The 16,923-nt window shown below is 30.1% G+C and overlaps 1 protein-coding gene across 1 annotated transcript; it reads left to right on the plus strand.

Moving 5' to 3' along the window:
* Positions 1–7: 7 nt before the first annotated feature.
* Positions 8–16,283, plus strand: LOC113393542 (uncharacterized). Its single transcript, XM_026630491.2, has 9 exons — positions 8–304; positions 7,019–7,126; positions 7,206–8,116; positions 8,208–8,332; positions 8,413–8,520; positions 8,961–9,127; positions 11,436–11,582; positions 12,269–12,353; positions 13,295–16,283. Exons 1-9 carry the CDS (start codon positions 245–247, stop codon positions 13,402–13,404), a joined length of 1,821 nt encoding a protein of 606 aa, XP_026486276.2. The 5' UTR covers positions 8–244; the 3' UTR covers positions 13,405–16,283.
* Positions 16,284–16,923: the final 640 nt, after the last annotated feature.

Consider the following 16,923-nt stretch of genomic DNA (forward strand, 5'->3'; position numbering starts at 1 on the left):
TATTTGCTTATTAAAATTATGAAAAACTATTATTTATTAAAAAAGAAGCTAAACAAATGTGACGTCAGTCTTTAACTTATTTTCAACCAATCGCGTCATTTGTTAGAGTGTCACGTGGGTCAAGTCCACCAATAGAAAACCAAACCATTCTTTGTGTACCTTTTCATATAATAGCAAAACAGAATACATAGTCTATGGAGTGAGTGGTGTTATATTTGTCAATTTCATGACGCTAAAAACGTAAATGTGTGAAATTCAGGATTATTCTATTGAGCATAAGGATATTTATTGGAATAAATATTCGGTAAGTAACATTTTATTCGTAGAAGTTTAATTTTACATGTTTTTATCTTGATAGGAGCAATGAGAAAGTAACAGACCTGTGTCCCGCTCTTTTTAATGTCATTCATTCATAAAACATCTTTGATATTTTATAAGATATAAATAATATGTTATGTATTTGATGAAATACCATTTCTCGGAGATTATAAGTAACTATTTATCGTGTAATTATGTGTGTCAAAGTGGCGGGAAATCGTCCCATTTTGTTACGTAGTCTCTCTCATTAAAATCATTACGTGTTGTGACTGTCATATAATTTGTTGTAAAAGCTAAATAGTTTTTAAACATCACTCAGTAAATAGTACCACAAATAAGCCTATATTTAATGTTAAATTAACACATTTATAAACACGCGGTGTATAAATAATTGTAACGGACGAAATTGTTTCATGTTTTGTCTCTTTCGCACACATTCATTAACATGGAGTGTGATAAGGATGGCATATTATTATTATTTATCGAGTTATTTTTGTAATTACTAGTGTTTTGTTTTCCTAAAACTTATTCATGATAAACGGAAAAGTTGTTATATTATTGAAAACTTGATAATAAATATTCGTAATAGTATGTGGTAAAACGGCGCCAATTCGCCGTCAATGAACTTAACGTAAGTTGTAACTATACGTTTGATATTGTATGTCTACTTATAAAAATGCAAGTTTATGTTATATATATTATACATAGATAATCATTTGACTTTGACACCATATTTTACTTGTAACATCGATGATATATTTTTTAAATACTTAGACTATGTCTACGAAGTAGTAATGCGGTTCCCACGGCCGGTTCCGAGCGAGAATTTCAAAACGTTTAACAATGAGTGCACCTTGTCAATGTAGTTGTGTGTAATCGAACGAGTAGGCTTGTGTGTCGCATGCCACAGTGTACAGAATGAAGTTAATCAATTTTGAAATTAAATATAAATTAATTTAAAAAAATCAAATTCGATTTCTTTAGTAGGTACCTTAATTCTCTTTTTTTGTTTTATAATTAGTTAAGAAATATTTTTTAAATATATAATCCACATATATAACATGCTTTATAAACAATTTGAACTACGTTATTTAATATATATATGATAACATTATATATAATGTTGTTATTATTATTATTATTTTTAATTTATATGTGAATAAACAAACTGATTGAAATAGTCTATGGAAAGTGCACTCAACGAAAAAGGGACTGGCTGCAACCTGTTGTTGTGTGCGTATATGTGAATGTAGTAGTAGTTTTTGTACGTGGATACCAGACGCACACGCCTTTGGTTATTCTGTCAGCCGTTACACTCTCCCCTAATGTTAACGGTTGGTGTTCCGAGCAAACGAAAACAAAAAGTTCCTTCCTATTTTATTAATTTTCACTTAAGGTTTACACTGCCTCATTTTACAAGTTCTTGCTGACCTAGAATGGTTTAATGTCATTGCATTAGCCCTAGCTCTCTCTAGCCTTAGCTTTGCCAAATTCATATTAATAAGTACCATAAAATGTATTGCAAATATATTTAAAAATAACCTAGTAACGAACAATTTCTTAATGTACAATCCGATTCACATAATCTTAAATTCCTTCATATAATAGTATTAACACGTCAGTTTATATTATTACGATTATGAGAACAAATTTCGTAATAATTAAAGCAATTTTAGTTTAACGTTGACGTTTCCTTTTATTTATAAATTTGTTTAATTAAGTATTTTATGGTTGTTACATCTTTTTAAAAGATTTAAAATAAAAATAAATATTTTAATCTTTAAAAGATAAGAGTACACTTATTAAATTTAATGTTTTTAATGGTGTATTTACTAATGAAGTAAATTATTTTATTTTTGACGAATCAGCAGAAACTTTTATAAATAATGAAATAAAAATTGTCAGTGTATAGGGTTAAGGTTGTACAAAATATATAGTTACGTAGGTGTCATGTTTCTTAAATTCAGTCTTACATAGCGAAGGTTTTGTTACCTTAAAAAATTATCAGGCTCAACTGAACAGAGAGATAACTTTGAATTATAAGACATTATATTTTTCGTTACAAATAAAACTAATCAAGTGCAATATGACTGAGAAAAATCTCTTTCAATAAATTAAATATAAATAAGACGTGAGTATAATCACTTCTCACGATATGTGTTGTTGAGTTTTTTAAAATAATTTTATAAAAATACCTATAAAATATAAATGAATGATGAGTCTTATCACACAAGGCTGAGTAATACTTAAAACGAAAGGGCGTTGACCTGGCAGGTGTCATCATTTTACTAATCACGAATAATTTGATCATTCGAAATATGATTAAATGTATTTTCAAAAAGGAATAGTTAGGATATTATTAAGTATAGGATTAGTTACTACTTAATATGTAAATATTTTTCAATATATAGATATTTTATAAAAACGTCATACGTTCAAATGAATATTTCAAGTCATAGTACTTCGTTCCAATTAATCTAAAGTTTACATTACATCTCCATAATCTCGACATAGCAAAATATATAAAAGTTTACGCAAGGAATATTTCAGTTTCCCTCCCTTTTAACAATGAAGTAGACGGAGGGGAGTGACTGAGCCGTACATCCAATCAATACAGAACCCCTCCTTGTCCCATCCAATACTGCGCGCGCAGAATGAAAACTCGCTGGACTTATTTTCGCGCCAAGCAACTTTCTATCGGTTTTCAGTTACCTCATATTTATATAGAAACTTCAAAACTAATCACTCGTCTAGACAAAAATATCTTACTTGTCTACTTGGCTATGTTCAACGGCGAATATTTTAATATTTAATTAAATAATGCTATAAGTGTTCAAATAGAACAAGGTCGTTTTAGAAAGAACTAACAAATTTAATTTAGAAAAGTGTTTTATATACGTTTACTATACATAGATCAAGGTCACGTTTTGTTTAATCTCTATATTATTACTTTATGGGAAATCAATATACCTAAGTATCTATCACGATTACGTTACACATAAGTATTAAGGCATATAACGTGACGTTTAATTTATAAGTACAAAAACAAAACACACATATACAAAGGATGGTGATACGTAATGCGGATGCAGGCACTAACGTTTAGGCGTAATTCGAAGGCGCCATCATTACGAGATCAATTTTACTATATTTAATTAGCATTTCTTCTTGCAATACATTTTTCGCGGTAATGCAGACTTCCATCGTAGACATAAGGTAATTTGTACAAGCAGACTACGACGAGTTCAAGGCGATCGAGCGCGGTCAGGTTCGAGGACACGAGGCGGCCCCTCACAGCGCCTCTCTGGCCCCCCACTATCATTTTCACGAGTAAAGCTGAAATTATTCCTCAAATGACACATAAGTTACTCTGGAAACAAAAATAATATTACCTGGAAAAATTTGAAAGCCTGATATAAGTTAGAGCTTTGTTTATATATATTTTAAAAGTAACTTTAAATATATACATGTTTGACTTTTATTGCCTTGTGAATAATGAAAAGGCGTGCTCTAAAAAAACAAGCGGACGGATTTTGCCGTTCACAACTACCTGCTTCTTAACAAAACATTTGTAAAGTTTCAAACAGGGTAAAAAAACACAATGATATTTTTTTCCCGTGAATGTGTGAGAAATGGTATACTTGTAAATGTTTCCAATTTTAAATAATATATTAATCTAAAAATATATATCAAAAATAAATACTTTGATATAGTGTTGTTTCATACAAGTCATTCATGCTTTAGCAGGAACAAGTTTTAATTAAAGCCGTTGAGGCAAATATGTATCAAATTAACAATCTCGTTGATTTTTTGTTATATTTAAACATTTATTAGCGGATATCGTGTAAGCATTATCATTCTGTTGTTTTTTTGGTTATATATCCTTTTGGGTAAATTACTCATTCAGATAATATCTTTTTATACAGCAATTTATTCCTGTTATTGAAATGCTTTTAAATCAAATAAAAAGTCGCATCGGTTATCTAACTACTTAAGAAACATTTCAAAAATATCTTTTAATAGTTCCTATTTCATATCGCACGTAAGCGAGATGAACTCTAAGTAATAAAGAGCGAGTTCATGGCCCTCTGCGGCATGGCTGTACTCCGGCACTCGCGAGACGGATGTACAGACGTTTTCGGCCTGTGAAACATTTTAACATAAAAACAGAGAATAATAAAACGCTCATGACACGTTTTTCGTACCCTATTCATTTAAATTGAAAAGAAAAATGCTTTTGTCAAACATGCGCATAAATATTCAGATTAAGTATTTTAATTCGAAAATAATAAATGCAAAATTTTACTACATACAACAAATAACTATGAAAATCTTTTTAAAGTTATGCTATTGAATCTGGTATTATTCAAAAGGTCATCATAGACTAGGAAGGGTCGGAGAGCCAGAGTAAGTGTGTACAGGCACAACACAACCTAATACTTCCAACGTTTGGTGGCGCATTGATAATTTAAGAAATGGTTATTGTTACGGTGCAAACGGTGTATGTGTAGAGAAGCAAAAGTATCAAAAAGTTAACGACAAATTCAGAGCATGACGAAAGTAAAGACCCTGTTATGCGAAACGGTGTTTTTGACTTATTATAGTGCAATTGACAAAGGCAAAAAAACCTAATATTATGGTCAAACATTTCATATTTATAGAAGACTAGTTTTGCCCGCGTGTTAGGGATGTCATAGGTTTTAGGAAATAAAAAGTAGCTTATGTCCTTCCTTGGGATTCAAGCTTGATTGTCTTAGAAGTTTAACGGTAACAACGTAAAAGACACAAGGTTACTTCCGCATTTATAATGCTAGTATAGATTAGTATAGACCTAAATATATTTATATATATCAAGCAAATGCATACTTCATCAAGCATCATCAAATAATTATTACTTATTGAAACATTAAATTTTTTTTTTTTTAATTTATATATTATAAAATCGAGAAATGTTTGTAGCCAGCCTAAAGTAGCTCAAAGGGCGCGGAATGGCGGCTGCGATGTCATTAGGGGTCGATTCACCCTCCTTCGATCTCATATTGCTGTCTCTTTCTGCCACCCCAATTTTAAAGTTTCTCGCAGAATTATTCGTTTAAATATATTCACATAATAATATAATATAAAAACAATAATAATCACCCATTTTTTTAACATTGAAGAACTATCAGGCAATGTTTGTTTGAGTTGCTATCATTTAAAAAATTGTATGATATAGATTAGTGAAAGGTAAATTATTTAAAAAAATACGGTAAACTTTGTCTGTGATTGGCTAAAGATATGATACTCACGTTTCCTCTTATCTGTCAGTGCACTCGTTTCGCATTCAGAATAATATTTTGTATGTGTATATTATACAACATAGATAAACAATCATGACATATTCTTATACAAAATACAAAATTGATATTTTTAACATTAATAAATAAATATCTTGCTATAGTTTGTAGTTCATTTTAAAGTATTTATATAATAAACCTCATAAAATATTATGGAAGTCATATATAACGCTGACAGAACAATATTGTTAAATTCGTAATGACTCTAACAGATAATATACACACAGAGGAACATTACACATTTTCACTGTAAATCGTCAGACATCTTAAATAGCGAGAGTAATTTATTTTATAAGAAGTGTACAGCGTTCATTGGAGTTAATCTAATCATTGTGTGTAAACTCCGTACATTGAAACGATAAAACCAATACTATCAACATCTGTCGGTCGTGAACTTCCCATGAATAACTTTATGCTCTGCTACCTTCATTCCTTGACTAGTCCCTTGTTTTTTGTCGTTGACTTCTTTGTAACGACACAAAAGATATTGACTGCGACGCCGAGAACGTGAAGATGCTTTCTCATTGTATTTCTTTAAAAACCCCTCTAATAAGTCTTAACAACATTGGTTTAAAATGCGCATTCAATTCGAAGAACCGAAGTTTTAAATTATACCCATATTATGATAATGTAACCGCTTCCGATCGGAAGATGAAAGTGGATTATTTTCGTATATAGTTCAAAGAGACCACGTGGTAACAGAACAAGTAATTTATTTATAGCTACGTTGATATTCCGACAAAAAATATCGTCCCGAAACATGGAAGCCTTTCCGATGTGCCTCTCGGTGTTAACGTTTTTTATGTATACCACTAGGTAGCACGACGATACATCCAGTCCAGTCCCTCGCCAAGACAACTAATTATTTGTTGATGTAGGTCTATATAAAAAAGTAACTTACGAAAATAAATAATATCAGTACATAGTTAATACGTGCCATGGTACGTTAATATATGAATGAAAATAAACATCTATCTTTTAATATCTGAATGAAAACATACTAGTATACTAGATAAATAAACATAACACGATATTTTAATGAACCAATGATCGAATTATATTAATTGAGTAAGTATAGATATATCTACGTCCTTGTAATGAGCCCGTCTGAGATAGCATTATAAATATAGTCTCTCTCTTTCACTGCTAGGGCAACGCATACCAAAAGACAAGAACAGGTTTCACTACAGAGTTGTAGAACTCATTCCCGTCTTCCTTTCGTCACGAAAAATGCTTGCTATTTATGAAATAAAAAGAGCGCGAAAGTTTACTTCTAAACATTGTACTATGTATAAATATAATATTTATTATAAGTTAAATGTTATTCCGCTTTTAATAACATAATTTTATTTTTTTATTTATAGGCGTGCTTAGACATGGATTTATACATAACCGATTCACTCCAGGACATGCTGGACATGGACATCAAAAATGAAATAGCAACAGACTTAAGCAGCATAACCGATTTTTCGGTTAGTATCTGAAAATATTAAGTTATAAAATGTTTTTTTTTTTATTATGAAACGTAGCTCAATAATAAAATTATTTCAGGATTCGCTGGGATTGAATTTTTCAGAAATGCCCCCATTATTAGACATGGATACAGATAATTCTGTAACGTGGCTAAACAACTCTTCTTCGAGTTTTGTACATAATCTCGATTTATACGGCTCTGAAGCGAATGCTGTTATGGTAAATCCAAATTCAGTTATGCCATCCACGTTCGCGGAAACACCAGTTAAGAGCGTCGTTAAAGAGGAAGCATCAAATCTATTGCTAACTTCAGTTGTTAATAATGATCTTAATAATAGTACATCACTATCAAGTCCCAAAGAAGAAAAAAGTCATTTGACTTTCTCCCCGAATGCCATTAAAGTATCAAAAGTACAGGAATCGAATGAACCCATTTCCAAGAAACCTATAGAGGAAGCGACGCAGATGGTTATCTATTTAAGAAAACAAAACAATGGTGTAGTAAAAGATCTGTTAAAAGATTTAGATACGAGTAAAACAAAAATCAATAGTATACCTACGATAACACCCACAGTTCGAATTAAAACGAGTCAGTCCGAAGTATTGAAAATGAACAATAAGAATTGTTCCATTTTAACTAGTAGTCAAAAAATAACTCATTCATTAGGAACTAAAACTATTATATCTGGTAATATACACATATTGGACGCTCAACAATCTAGAACAATTTTAGCTAATGGCAACAAAAATCAGGCGACGATATTGATTGATAATTCATCATTAAATCATAGTAGACAAATAATTAAAACTGCAGTCAGCGGTGCATTCACCGTGGACACGAGCCAAGCTAAATATGTAAATAACACTAGTAAAACAGTAGCGGGAGAATTTCCAAAGCCGGCTTATTCGTATTCATGTTTAATTGCAATGGCGCTAAAGAATTCCAGAACAGGAAGTCTACCGGTTTCTGAAATATATAATTTTATGTGGTGAGTTTTTTTTACATTTTCCGTTCAATATTTGATATTAATTATATTTATCTTCTATGGCGTATGAATTAATTATTTCATTTTATTTTAGTCAACATTTTCCCTACTTCAAAACTGCACCAAATGGATGGAAGAATTCTGTCCGACATAATCTTAGTTTAAATAAGTGTTTCGAAAAAATAGAAAAACCATCAACAAATGGAAGTCAAAGAAAAGGTATAATTTTGACAAAAAATCATACACTTCAGTTAACCAAATGATTAACTATATATATTCATTTGATTTTTATTTTGCAGGTTGTTTATGGGCAATGAATCCTTCAAAAGTCGGTAAAATGGACGAGGAGGTTCAAAAATGGTCAAGGAAAGACCCACAAGCTATCAAGAAAGCGATGATCTATCCAGGTACGTCGACAATTATTTTATATCACTCAATAATATTAAACTAAAAATCAATTAAATTACACTATTTTTACCCGCCTATCTGAACAAGTTCACGTCTGCGGTGGGATAAAAACCTGCTTTTGTTCCTTAAGATTAATTACTCTTTAAGCGATTTAAAGATAAAAATAACAAAAGTTAATTTTAATACGAAATATGATACCCTTCTAACGAAGTAGATAAAAGATTAAATGTGATGATCACCTTCCGTGCGATGCTTGGATTGAGATCATAGCATTAATATCTAACCTGATCAATTCATTATCGGCAATACATGTGAAAAACCCTATTATATATTATTATTAATAACTGATGTGTGAGTTGTATATTTGCAGATGAGCTAACACAAATCCCTACAAAACTATAGAATAACAGAAATTAAATTTCCATCGTTCTAATTTCAGAGAGCTTAGAGGCATTAGAGCGAGGTGAAATGAAGTACAGCGGCTTCGGCAGCGACAACGAAGTCGACGACGACGGAGATGCAGACGTAGACCCGGAGCTCGACGACTTCGAGATCGACCCCGAGGTCAAAGAGGAGCCCGAAGACGACGAGACCGTCATTGAACAGGTACCGTATTAATTATTTTGGTAAACCAATAATATAATGTTATATGTATGTGAAGTCGGCAAATTAAACGAAAACAGGATTTGTCATTTTTTACGGGGGCTTGTCTATATAGCAACCCTCCTCCTCCTCCAATACTTTTGCTAGTGGATAGGTTTCCCGCCGTTATAAGGTTGGTTTAGGGGCTTACGTGATCGATTGATGGATGCGGTAAACAACATTTCATTTAGTCGACTATCGCCGATTAAGACGGTTTTATTTATTTAAAAATACACATAAAGTTTTTAAATATGATATTAAAAAATTATAACATCACAAAAATGAACCAAATTTCCATAAATTAATATGATTCAAACAAAATCAACAGTAACGAGAAATTCCTTGGTATTATGTTATTATCATAAACATACATTTTCTTTTCAGTATATTCTGAAAATGTCTATGTAATTCAATTTGCTATTAATCTATTTTCATGAACGAACACCGAGATTAATTCATTTGTCTACTTGTGCTATTAAATTTTGCTACAAGTAAATAACGGCAATATTGTTTTTTGTAGTGAAATTTAGCACTGAGATTAATTTCAATCACGTTTCACTATTAATGAATAATATGTTTTTTTACATATAAATGTACAAGTCATTTGTTTACATTTAGTTAATTATATAATTGCAAAATTTTATTTAATACTAATATTTTTAATAATAACTGAACCCAATAACATTTCCTTAATGTTTACAAATTATAAAAAAAAAAAACCAAAATACTCGTTTTTGGTTTTAATGAATTGTGTGGGATAAGTAGTTGACATTGAACAGAAATAATCATTCGTATAGCTCACTTCAATAGTACGTGTGCAAAGTAATCATTCATAAAAAAGGTAGTATAAAAAATGTAGTAATTAAATTATTATTATTTTTTGAAAGCTCAAGTTAAATAAGTATAGACATATAAAATATGCTTTTTGACTTTAATTAATAAATAATATTATGAATATTATTATTTAATTATTCAATTGTAAAATATTTTTTTATTCAAGTATTTAAATATATTTTAACTCTTGAAGTGAACTTCTATATCCTCTTTAAGTGACCTCTTGTTTATGCAAATACGTTGTGATGCGATAGTAAACACTCAATGTCAAGGCATAATGTCATCCAGGCTAATGTTTTTTTTTACGTTTTAGTGTTCCGTAAAAATAAAATCTTTTATAATTTTGTATGAAGGATTTTTAAATAGAAGTATCATTAATATTCATCAAAATAGCCAAAATAAATCACATTAATATAGAAAATGTATTCTAATGTGTTTTTTGTAAATAAAAAAAACTTATTAATTTGTATATTGTGTTACTAGTCGCCGCCCTTGGCTCTGCTCGCGTTTAGGGGTTGGTCGTCAGCTGATAGGCATATAAAGTAGCCTATGTACTTCCTTGGACTTTAAGCTTGCTTCAGACCAAATTTTATTAAATACAATTCAGGGTGTTTGGCTCTGAAAAAGCAACAGACATACAGACAGATTTACTTCCGCATTTATAACATTTGTATAGATTAACGTATGTTTTACTTATCATACACTTGTCTATACAGCTTCTAAACATCGCTTGTAATTTTTTGCGTAGTTTAGATTAAATGGAGAATCTTATCTGTAATACAAATTTGAAGAATCATATTTTTAAAGAATTTATTGATACATATAAATGTGTCAGTATATAATTCCATAGAAACCCCGCTAAAATACATTTAGTATTCGGTTGTATCTATCACAACTAAAAAAATAGGAGTGAGTCCATACAAACCTTGCCATCCAATTATACAACATAAATGACATCAGTATTCGTATTGTCAAGTCTGGGAATAAAGTCTAACCATTTTAAATCACAAAGTCATAACAATAAAAATTATGTTTACAATTAAAATCTAATAGTATAGTCAGTCTATTCCAATCAATAGGGAAGAAAGGCAAATAAAAAACTAACATTGAATTACCGCGATATCATTTATTCGAGAACTTGAATATCTAAGCTGACAATTTTAAAACCAGATACCAGAAGTACCGGAAAGGTTTTGGATGTTGACGTTATGAAACAGGACAATCTTTTTCTCTAAGATATATTTCTGTTCATAATGAATAATAAGAGAGCTATTCGCCAATTGCACAGATGAATTGTTTATTTTGGTTCGTGTGTCTCAATTCCTTCGTTTGGAATAAGTGTTGACGTATTGCTATTATATTATTAGTGGACACGATTTCAAATCTATTATACATAAAAATTCGTGGAGATGTGACCGGAGTTGTGTCCTATTGCCAGGAGGTGTCGGACCAGGAGCTGGAGGTGGAAGAGGTTGTGGAAGGCACGGGGATGGTGGGCGGCACCTACCGGCTGCTGGCCGCCGGACCCTCACTCGCCTCATACGTCGCCGACGTGGACTCCGCAGAGGACGTCAGCGACATAGAGGTCACTATGCTTTAACATATCATCCTCATTCGCCCGCCTAACTCCCATTTCTCTTTTCTGGCCGACCCTCGTAACGCCTGACAACATTTTTTTATTTTATTTCATTCATACGAGATCACGAGATGAAATAGGTTGGAGCTATTGTACTTTGCCGAGACCACACGACCAAATTCATTATGCTTCATAATCACTCATTATTTTGCGCCTTGTATGTCGTTCTTAGCTTACTTCCCGTTAACACGTGTAAATCTATAAACTAAAAACTCATCAAGACTTTCTAAAACGATCGTCTCATACTGGCTGTATACGACGAATTTTGTTATTTCAGTTGAGTCCATTTGTAATGTGTCTGTTACGTATTAGCTGATCTATCGCGTCTCGTTAAGTCTATAAATAAGAATAAAATACAATTTTAATTATACGTAATAAAGCACATAAAATAACAGCCATTTAATATCCCACTCCTGAGCTAAGCGTATCTGCTCGTAAGTATTCACTTTGGATTTAATTCCACCGCGCTAATCCAATGCAGTTTTAAAAACGACTATCATTTATTTTATACCAAGCGCAACAATTTGTAGAACAGTTTAAATTGGATTGCAAAATAAACTATTATCAATTTTTTTTTTGACAGAATAAAGAAGTAGTTCGTATAATATTTATTAAATGATCATATTTGTTATCAGGTATTGGACCAGTCCTACGAAGAGATCGATATCGATGTAACGAAACCTGTCAAACTAGATCTATCCGTTTCGGAAAATTATACCAGTAAGTATAATTAAGTACTTATAACTCTCAACACTTTAATTATTCAAATTTATATTAAAACTCCAAAGAGCTACTGGTAGATCCTAATTTTGATGATATTTGTAAAAATAAAAAAGTATATTTTGTTTAGAAATTAACATTAATTAAATAATTGTGCATATTCTTAATTGTAGGATGGTAAAACTTTTTATCTAATATTTCTCACACAATCCATTGTGGTGGTGGCGTAAGGTTAAAAATACAAACATTTGGTAAACTATTAGACATTGGCTTTCCTATAGATTCCAATTTCCGATTATATAGAATATTCGGACATTATAATATTACTTAATCTGCACCTAAACCAACCTTATATCCATAATTAATTATGTACCTGTGGAACTATTTCGTTAATTGAAGAGCAATAAAGTATGAATAAATACATTTTCTACACCACGAGGATAAGAGCAAAATATATAGACTCTATATCTGAAAGTTGCGCCTTCAAAGAGCAAACGGCATTAAATTTTTCAAGTGGAGCATTCTTAATGCATTTAATGCATAAAGTTTTCCCCTGGTAAAAATCAGATTCACCCAAAAATGACAAAATAACAATTACATAAATGTAAATCTATTAAAACTTAGTTTAGAATCAAAACTCTAGGTGTATAGAGTTTATACAAAATATATTAGCATTTTTTATAAATTTAATACTTTCCTTGAAAAAGGACAACGTTATATACAGACTAAAAGATAAGTGTGTTTTGTGAATGAGACTTGTAAGCATCTATAAAATTTCTCGTTAAACTTATAAAGAAAATGGCAGTTCAAAATTGATTGCTATTTTATTTACATATTGGGCACATGTTTAAAGTTGAATTACTTCTAATAAAATTAAGCTTTATTACGATTGTTAAACTTAAAAACATTATATTTATAGTGTTGTTTTTTTTCTATTTCAGTTCATACAGCGAAAAGGGCGAAGACCAGCTTCATATACCAACCAGTCACAACACAAACTCACACGAGCAGACGAAAGACACCACTCGTGAACAGAGTAGCGCTAGTTTAAGAAAACTTTAAAATATTACCCAAACTTTTAGTTTCGACGTACTTTGATTAATTAAAACAATGTGATTACAAAAACACAGGATAAAACGAGTGTTATCCATATATAGTTCCAATATTATTTTAAAACGAAATAAATTTAAGTGTAATATTAGTAGTGTGTATTCGTGTTTTGTCTGTGAACATTAATTCCTCGTGATAGTCTGTACCAGATAAGTGTATTTACGTTTTACGAAGATGGAACACTCGTTACATATCGTACACTGTAAAATATAGTTTTAGTTAATAAGTTAAACGGATATGCGATGGTGTTAACCTCATTGTTTGTCTTTAAAAAGTCTCGAAATCATTGAATAGATTCTATTAATAAGCTTATAAATAATAAGTGGTTTCTAGACCATACACTCTCAGTACAAAACATGTGTTTTGCTACTCTGGTGATATGTTTTGTATAGGTATTTAGATGTAATGTTTGAAATATACCAAAACTATTACCATAGTAGCAAAAATCATAGCGGGTATATTAATAAAGCTCCCACCGCTTGTACATATTTATTTTACTGTGTGCATTTTATATGTTGACGCTGGCAGCTTGTTCTCTCTTACAAATTAATTCTGAGCCCGTATGTTGTATTCGTTCCATTGAATGTATTCATGCTTTATTTTCGAAGCGTGAGTAGATTTGAAGATCTTATAAATGTATCGAAAAGGGTTTGTCATATTCAAACAAGCTAAGAAATTAGTTTTAATATACAATATCATAATATTAATTGTGTTACGGTTAAGTATATTTTTTGTAATAAATTTTGTAAGGGCTCAGAATTTATTTGTTCAAATATCTTTTTTCGAGTTTAGAAAACTGATTTTTTTTTCAATGTGGATTTAAGATATTTACATTATTTCTTTGAGATTATGTAAATATTTGCTTAAGAAACAGGGACGTGCAAACGATTTTGTGTATACGGCAAACGAAAGCGAGAATTAGATTAAATACAATTTTAAATAGATTTAGTAACAAATTAGTTATTTGGACATTAAATGAAACAAATTAACCAATAAATTGTAATCTTTTTTAACTCTTGACAATTCGATTCAATTTAACTTTAACATATGTATGTGTATATATGTATATACACACATATAAATAGTATAGTTAATAAATGATACCGAAACTTAAACATTACTTATCCATATGTATAGTATGCACGTCACTGTTTATGTTCTAGTATGAAAAAATATTACAATCTATCTTTGTTAATTTTGTTATTGAATTTATTTATCAGTACACAACAGTGACGACAATTTCATAAATTCTATAATGATAATTTAACGATTAAGGAAACATTAAATATAGAATGACTTTTTTTTTTTAAATAAGTATAAAATTATCAAATAATATACCAAAACAAAATGTCTTATAAATTATGGTATATTTTTATTTTTAATCTTAGTATTTCGGTAAATAACTTTCGATTTCCTTTAAGTGTAATATTAAATTTGTCTGCGAGTGCGGCATTTTGTTGTTCACTATATAATTGCGAATGTTAATACTTACTTTAAGGATTGTCAACTTCGATGTTTAGGATAAAAAAGAGGTAATGTGTAGTAGATTTGGTTGTGACTTGTTTCGTCTAAAGTAAGATACTCGGTACGTAGAGAGCATGAACGTTAGTATAAGTCAAAGCACATTGTAGATTTATAAAAAGTAAAGTTGCCAATGGTTATTTACAATAATGTGGTGCGATAGAAAATATAAATAGTCGAAATGTCACTCTTTAATGAATCTACATCGTGCATTGTCTACTAGAAATATTTATTATGTATTTTATGCAGGCACATGTTACGTCCTTTACTATAAATGCACCGTAATTGCACTTGTATCGATTTCAACGATAAATCAATTTGTACCTTTATATATAATAAATTAACGAATCCTAAGGAGTTTATAGTTTAGAAATCTCTTAAAATAAAAAATCATTTAGATTAGTTAAAACTGTGATATGAGATTTGCTATTTTATCACACAAATTACATGATGAAATTATAGTACAGGGACCATGTATTGTCCCTTTTCCGGGTAAGAACTTAAATAATGATGCAATACACGTGTCTTTACATTTCAATTATATTATGATAAACTATGGGCCTCTAGTGTAATTACGCATTTAAACAAATTTATAATACTACTTGTATGGATAGGACGTAATCGTGTGTGCTCATAATTAGATACAATCAGTCATCAGGTCTTGGAGTAATAGACTATTGTCTATAGAAAAGTTTATAGCGATTGGTATGAATAGTAGTAATTGGAGCCTGATAGTGCAAGTAGTGCGGTATTCTCGCAAGCCTGTAGTACGAGTGGTTTATTGAAGTTGAATGTAGATTGAATTTATATAGACTTATATGTAAAAAATAAAAATTTGTACTTTATATAAGTACACAATTTCAACTTTTTACACATCGGAAAAAAATAATCGATGTTGATTAAGATTTGTTTGATATTACAGTGTGCAATTTTGTAAATACTTTCCTCTATCTTAGGATCTACTTAGAAATCTTGCTTATAATTTACTAACGCTTTAATATGAAATTAAGTTCTAAGATGTCATTTTTAAATAATAATAGTGAAATTGATCTTTATACATTTTGCAATAAACATTTGTAACAATTATTGGCCATAATGCTCACAATAGCCGAGTAGTTGTAATTGATGTGTATCATAAAACAAGAAATGTATTTTTCCACTGCCAGTATTTCAACATCCATATTAAACTTAAGATTTTAGAAGATAAGGGTAGAGGTAGTTTAGTTTAATAGCAATAGATTAAGCCAGCTAAGTTGAATGATTTTTAATAATTTTTTGGTAATAAAAAAGAAATGAGTATGTGTGGGGTTTTATTTGTAATTTTCTTTTAGTGTATGGTAATGTTTCATTATATTCTATTATTTTTTTAAATAATATAATAAGATTTCTTCTACAATTGGATGTAACAAATAATTCTCAAGAAAAATAATTGCTAACATATTCTTCATAAAACATAGATAAAATAAAAATATAGTTAGCAATATTTGCTATTAAATAATAGAGAAAAATACGACTTTTTATAAGATACACTATATATATTGTAAAGTTATCAGAGATTTGGAAAGTAGATTTTACCGTAAAAAACATCAGGAAATTTAAGAAACATCACACAACTACAAATAACATACTTTAAATATATGAAGACAGATAATACATATTTATCAAAAATAGGTAAGGATCCATTTTCAGTTTTAAATGCTTAAAATGGGTATAATTTTAACTTCAAATTTAGTAGACATTTTTCCATTAATGCAAACTGCGTTAGCAATGTCAAGACCATAAACATCGTTACGATTTAGCATAAAAAATGTTGTTGTACTATATCCCTATGAAAGTTTTAGATAATATCACACGACAATATATATATAACTATATTTTATACTCCAAGGGTATTTTGGGCTTTCTACGGTGGCTAGTAAAGAAATAAATGTTAAATATA

This window comes from Vanessa tameamea, chromosome 6 (assembly GCF_037043105.1).
Source record: "Vanessa tameamea isolate UH-Manoa-2023 chromosome 6, ilVanTame1 primary haplotype, whole genome shotgun sequence".
Taxonomy (NCBI): Eukaryota; Metazoa; Arthropoda; class Insecta; order Lepidoptera; family Nymphalidae; genus Vanessa; species Vanessa tameamea.

Excerpts from the sequence above, each read along its gene's own strand:
- LOC113393542 (XM_026630491.2), top strand. The coding sequence starts at position 245 with ATGTGTGAAATTCAGGATTATTCTATTGAGCATAAGGATATTTATTGG. Across the intron at positions 8,117-8,207 it reads GAAATATATAATTTTATGTG|TCAACATTTTCCCTACTTCA; the intron begins GTGAGTTTTTTT and ends ATTTTATTTTAG. Across the intron at positions 11,583-12,268 it reads AGGACGTCAGCGACATAGAG|GTATTGGACCAGTCCTACGA; the intron begins GTCACTATGCTT and ends ATTTGTTATCAG.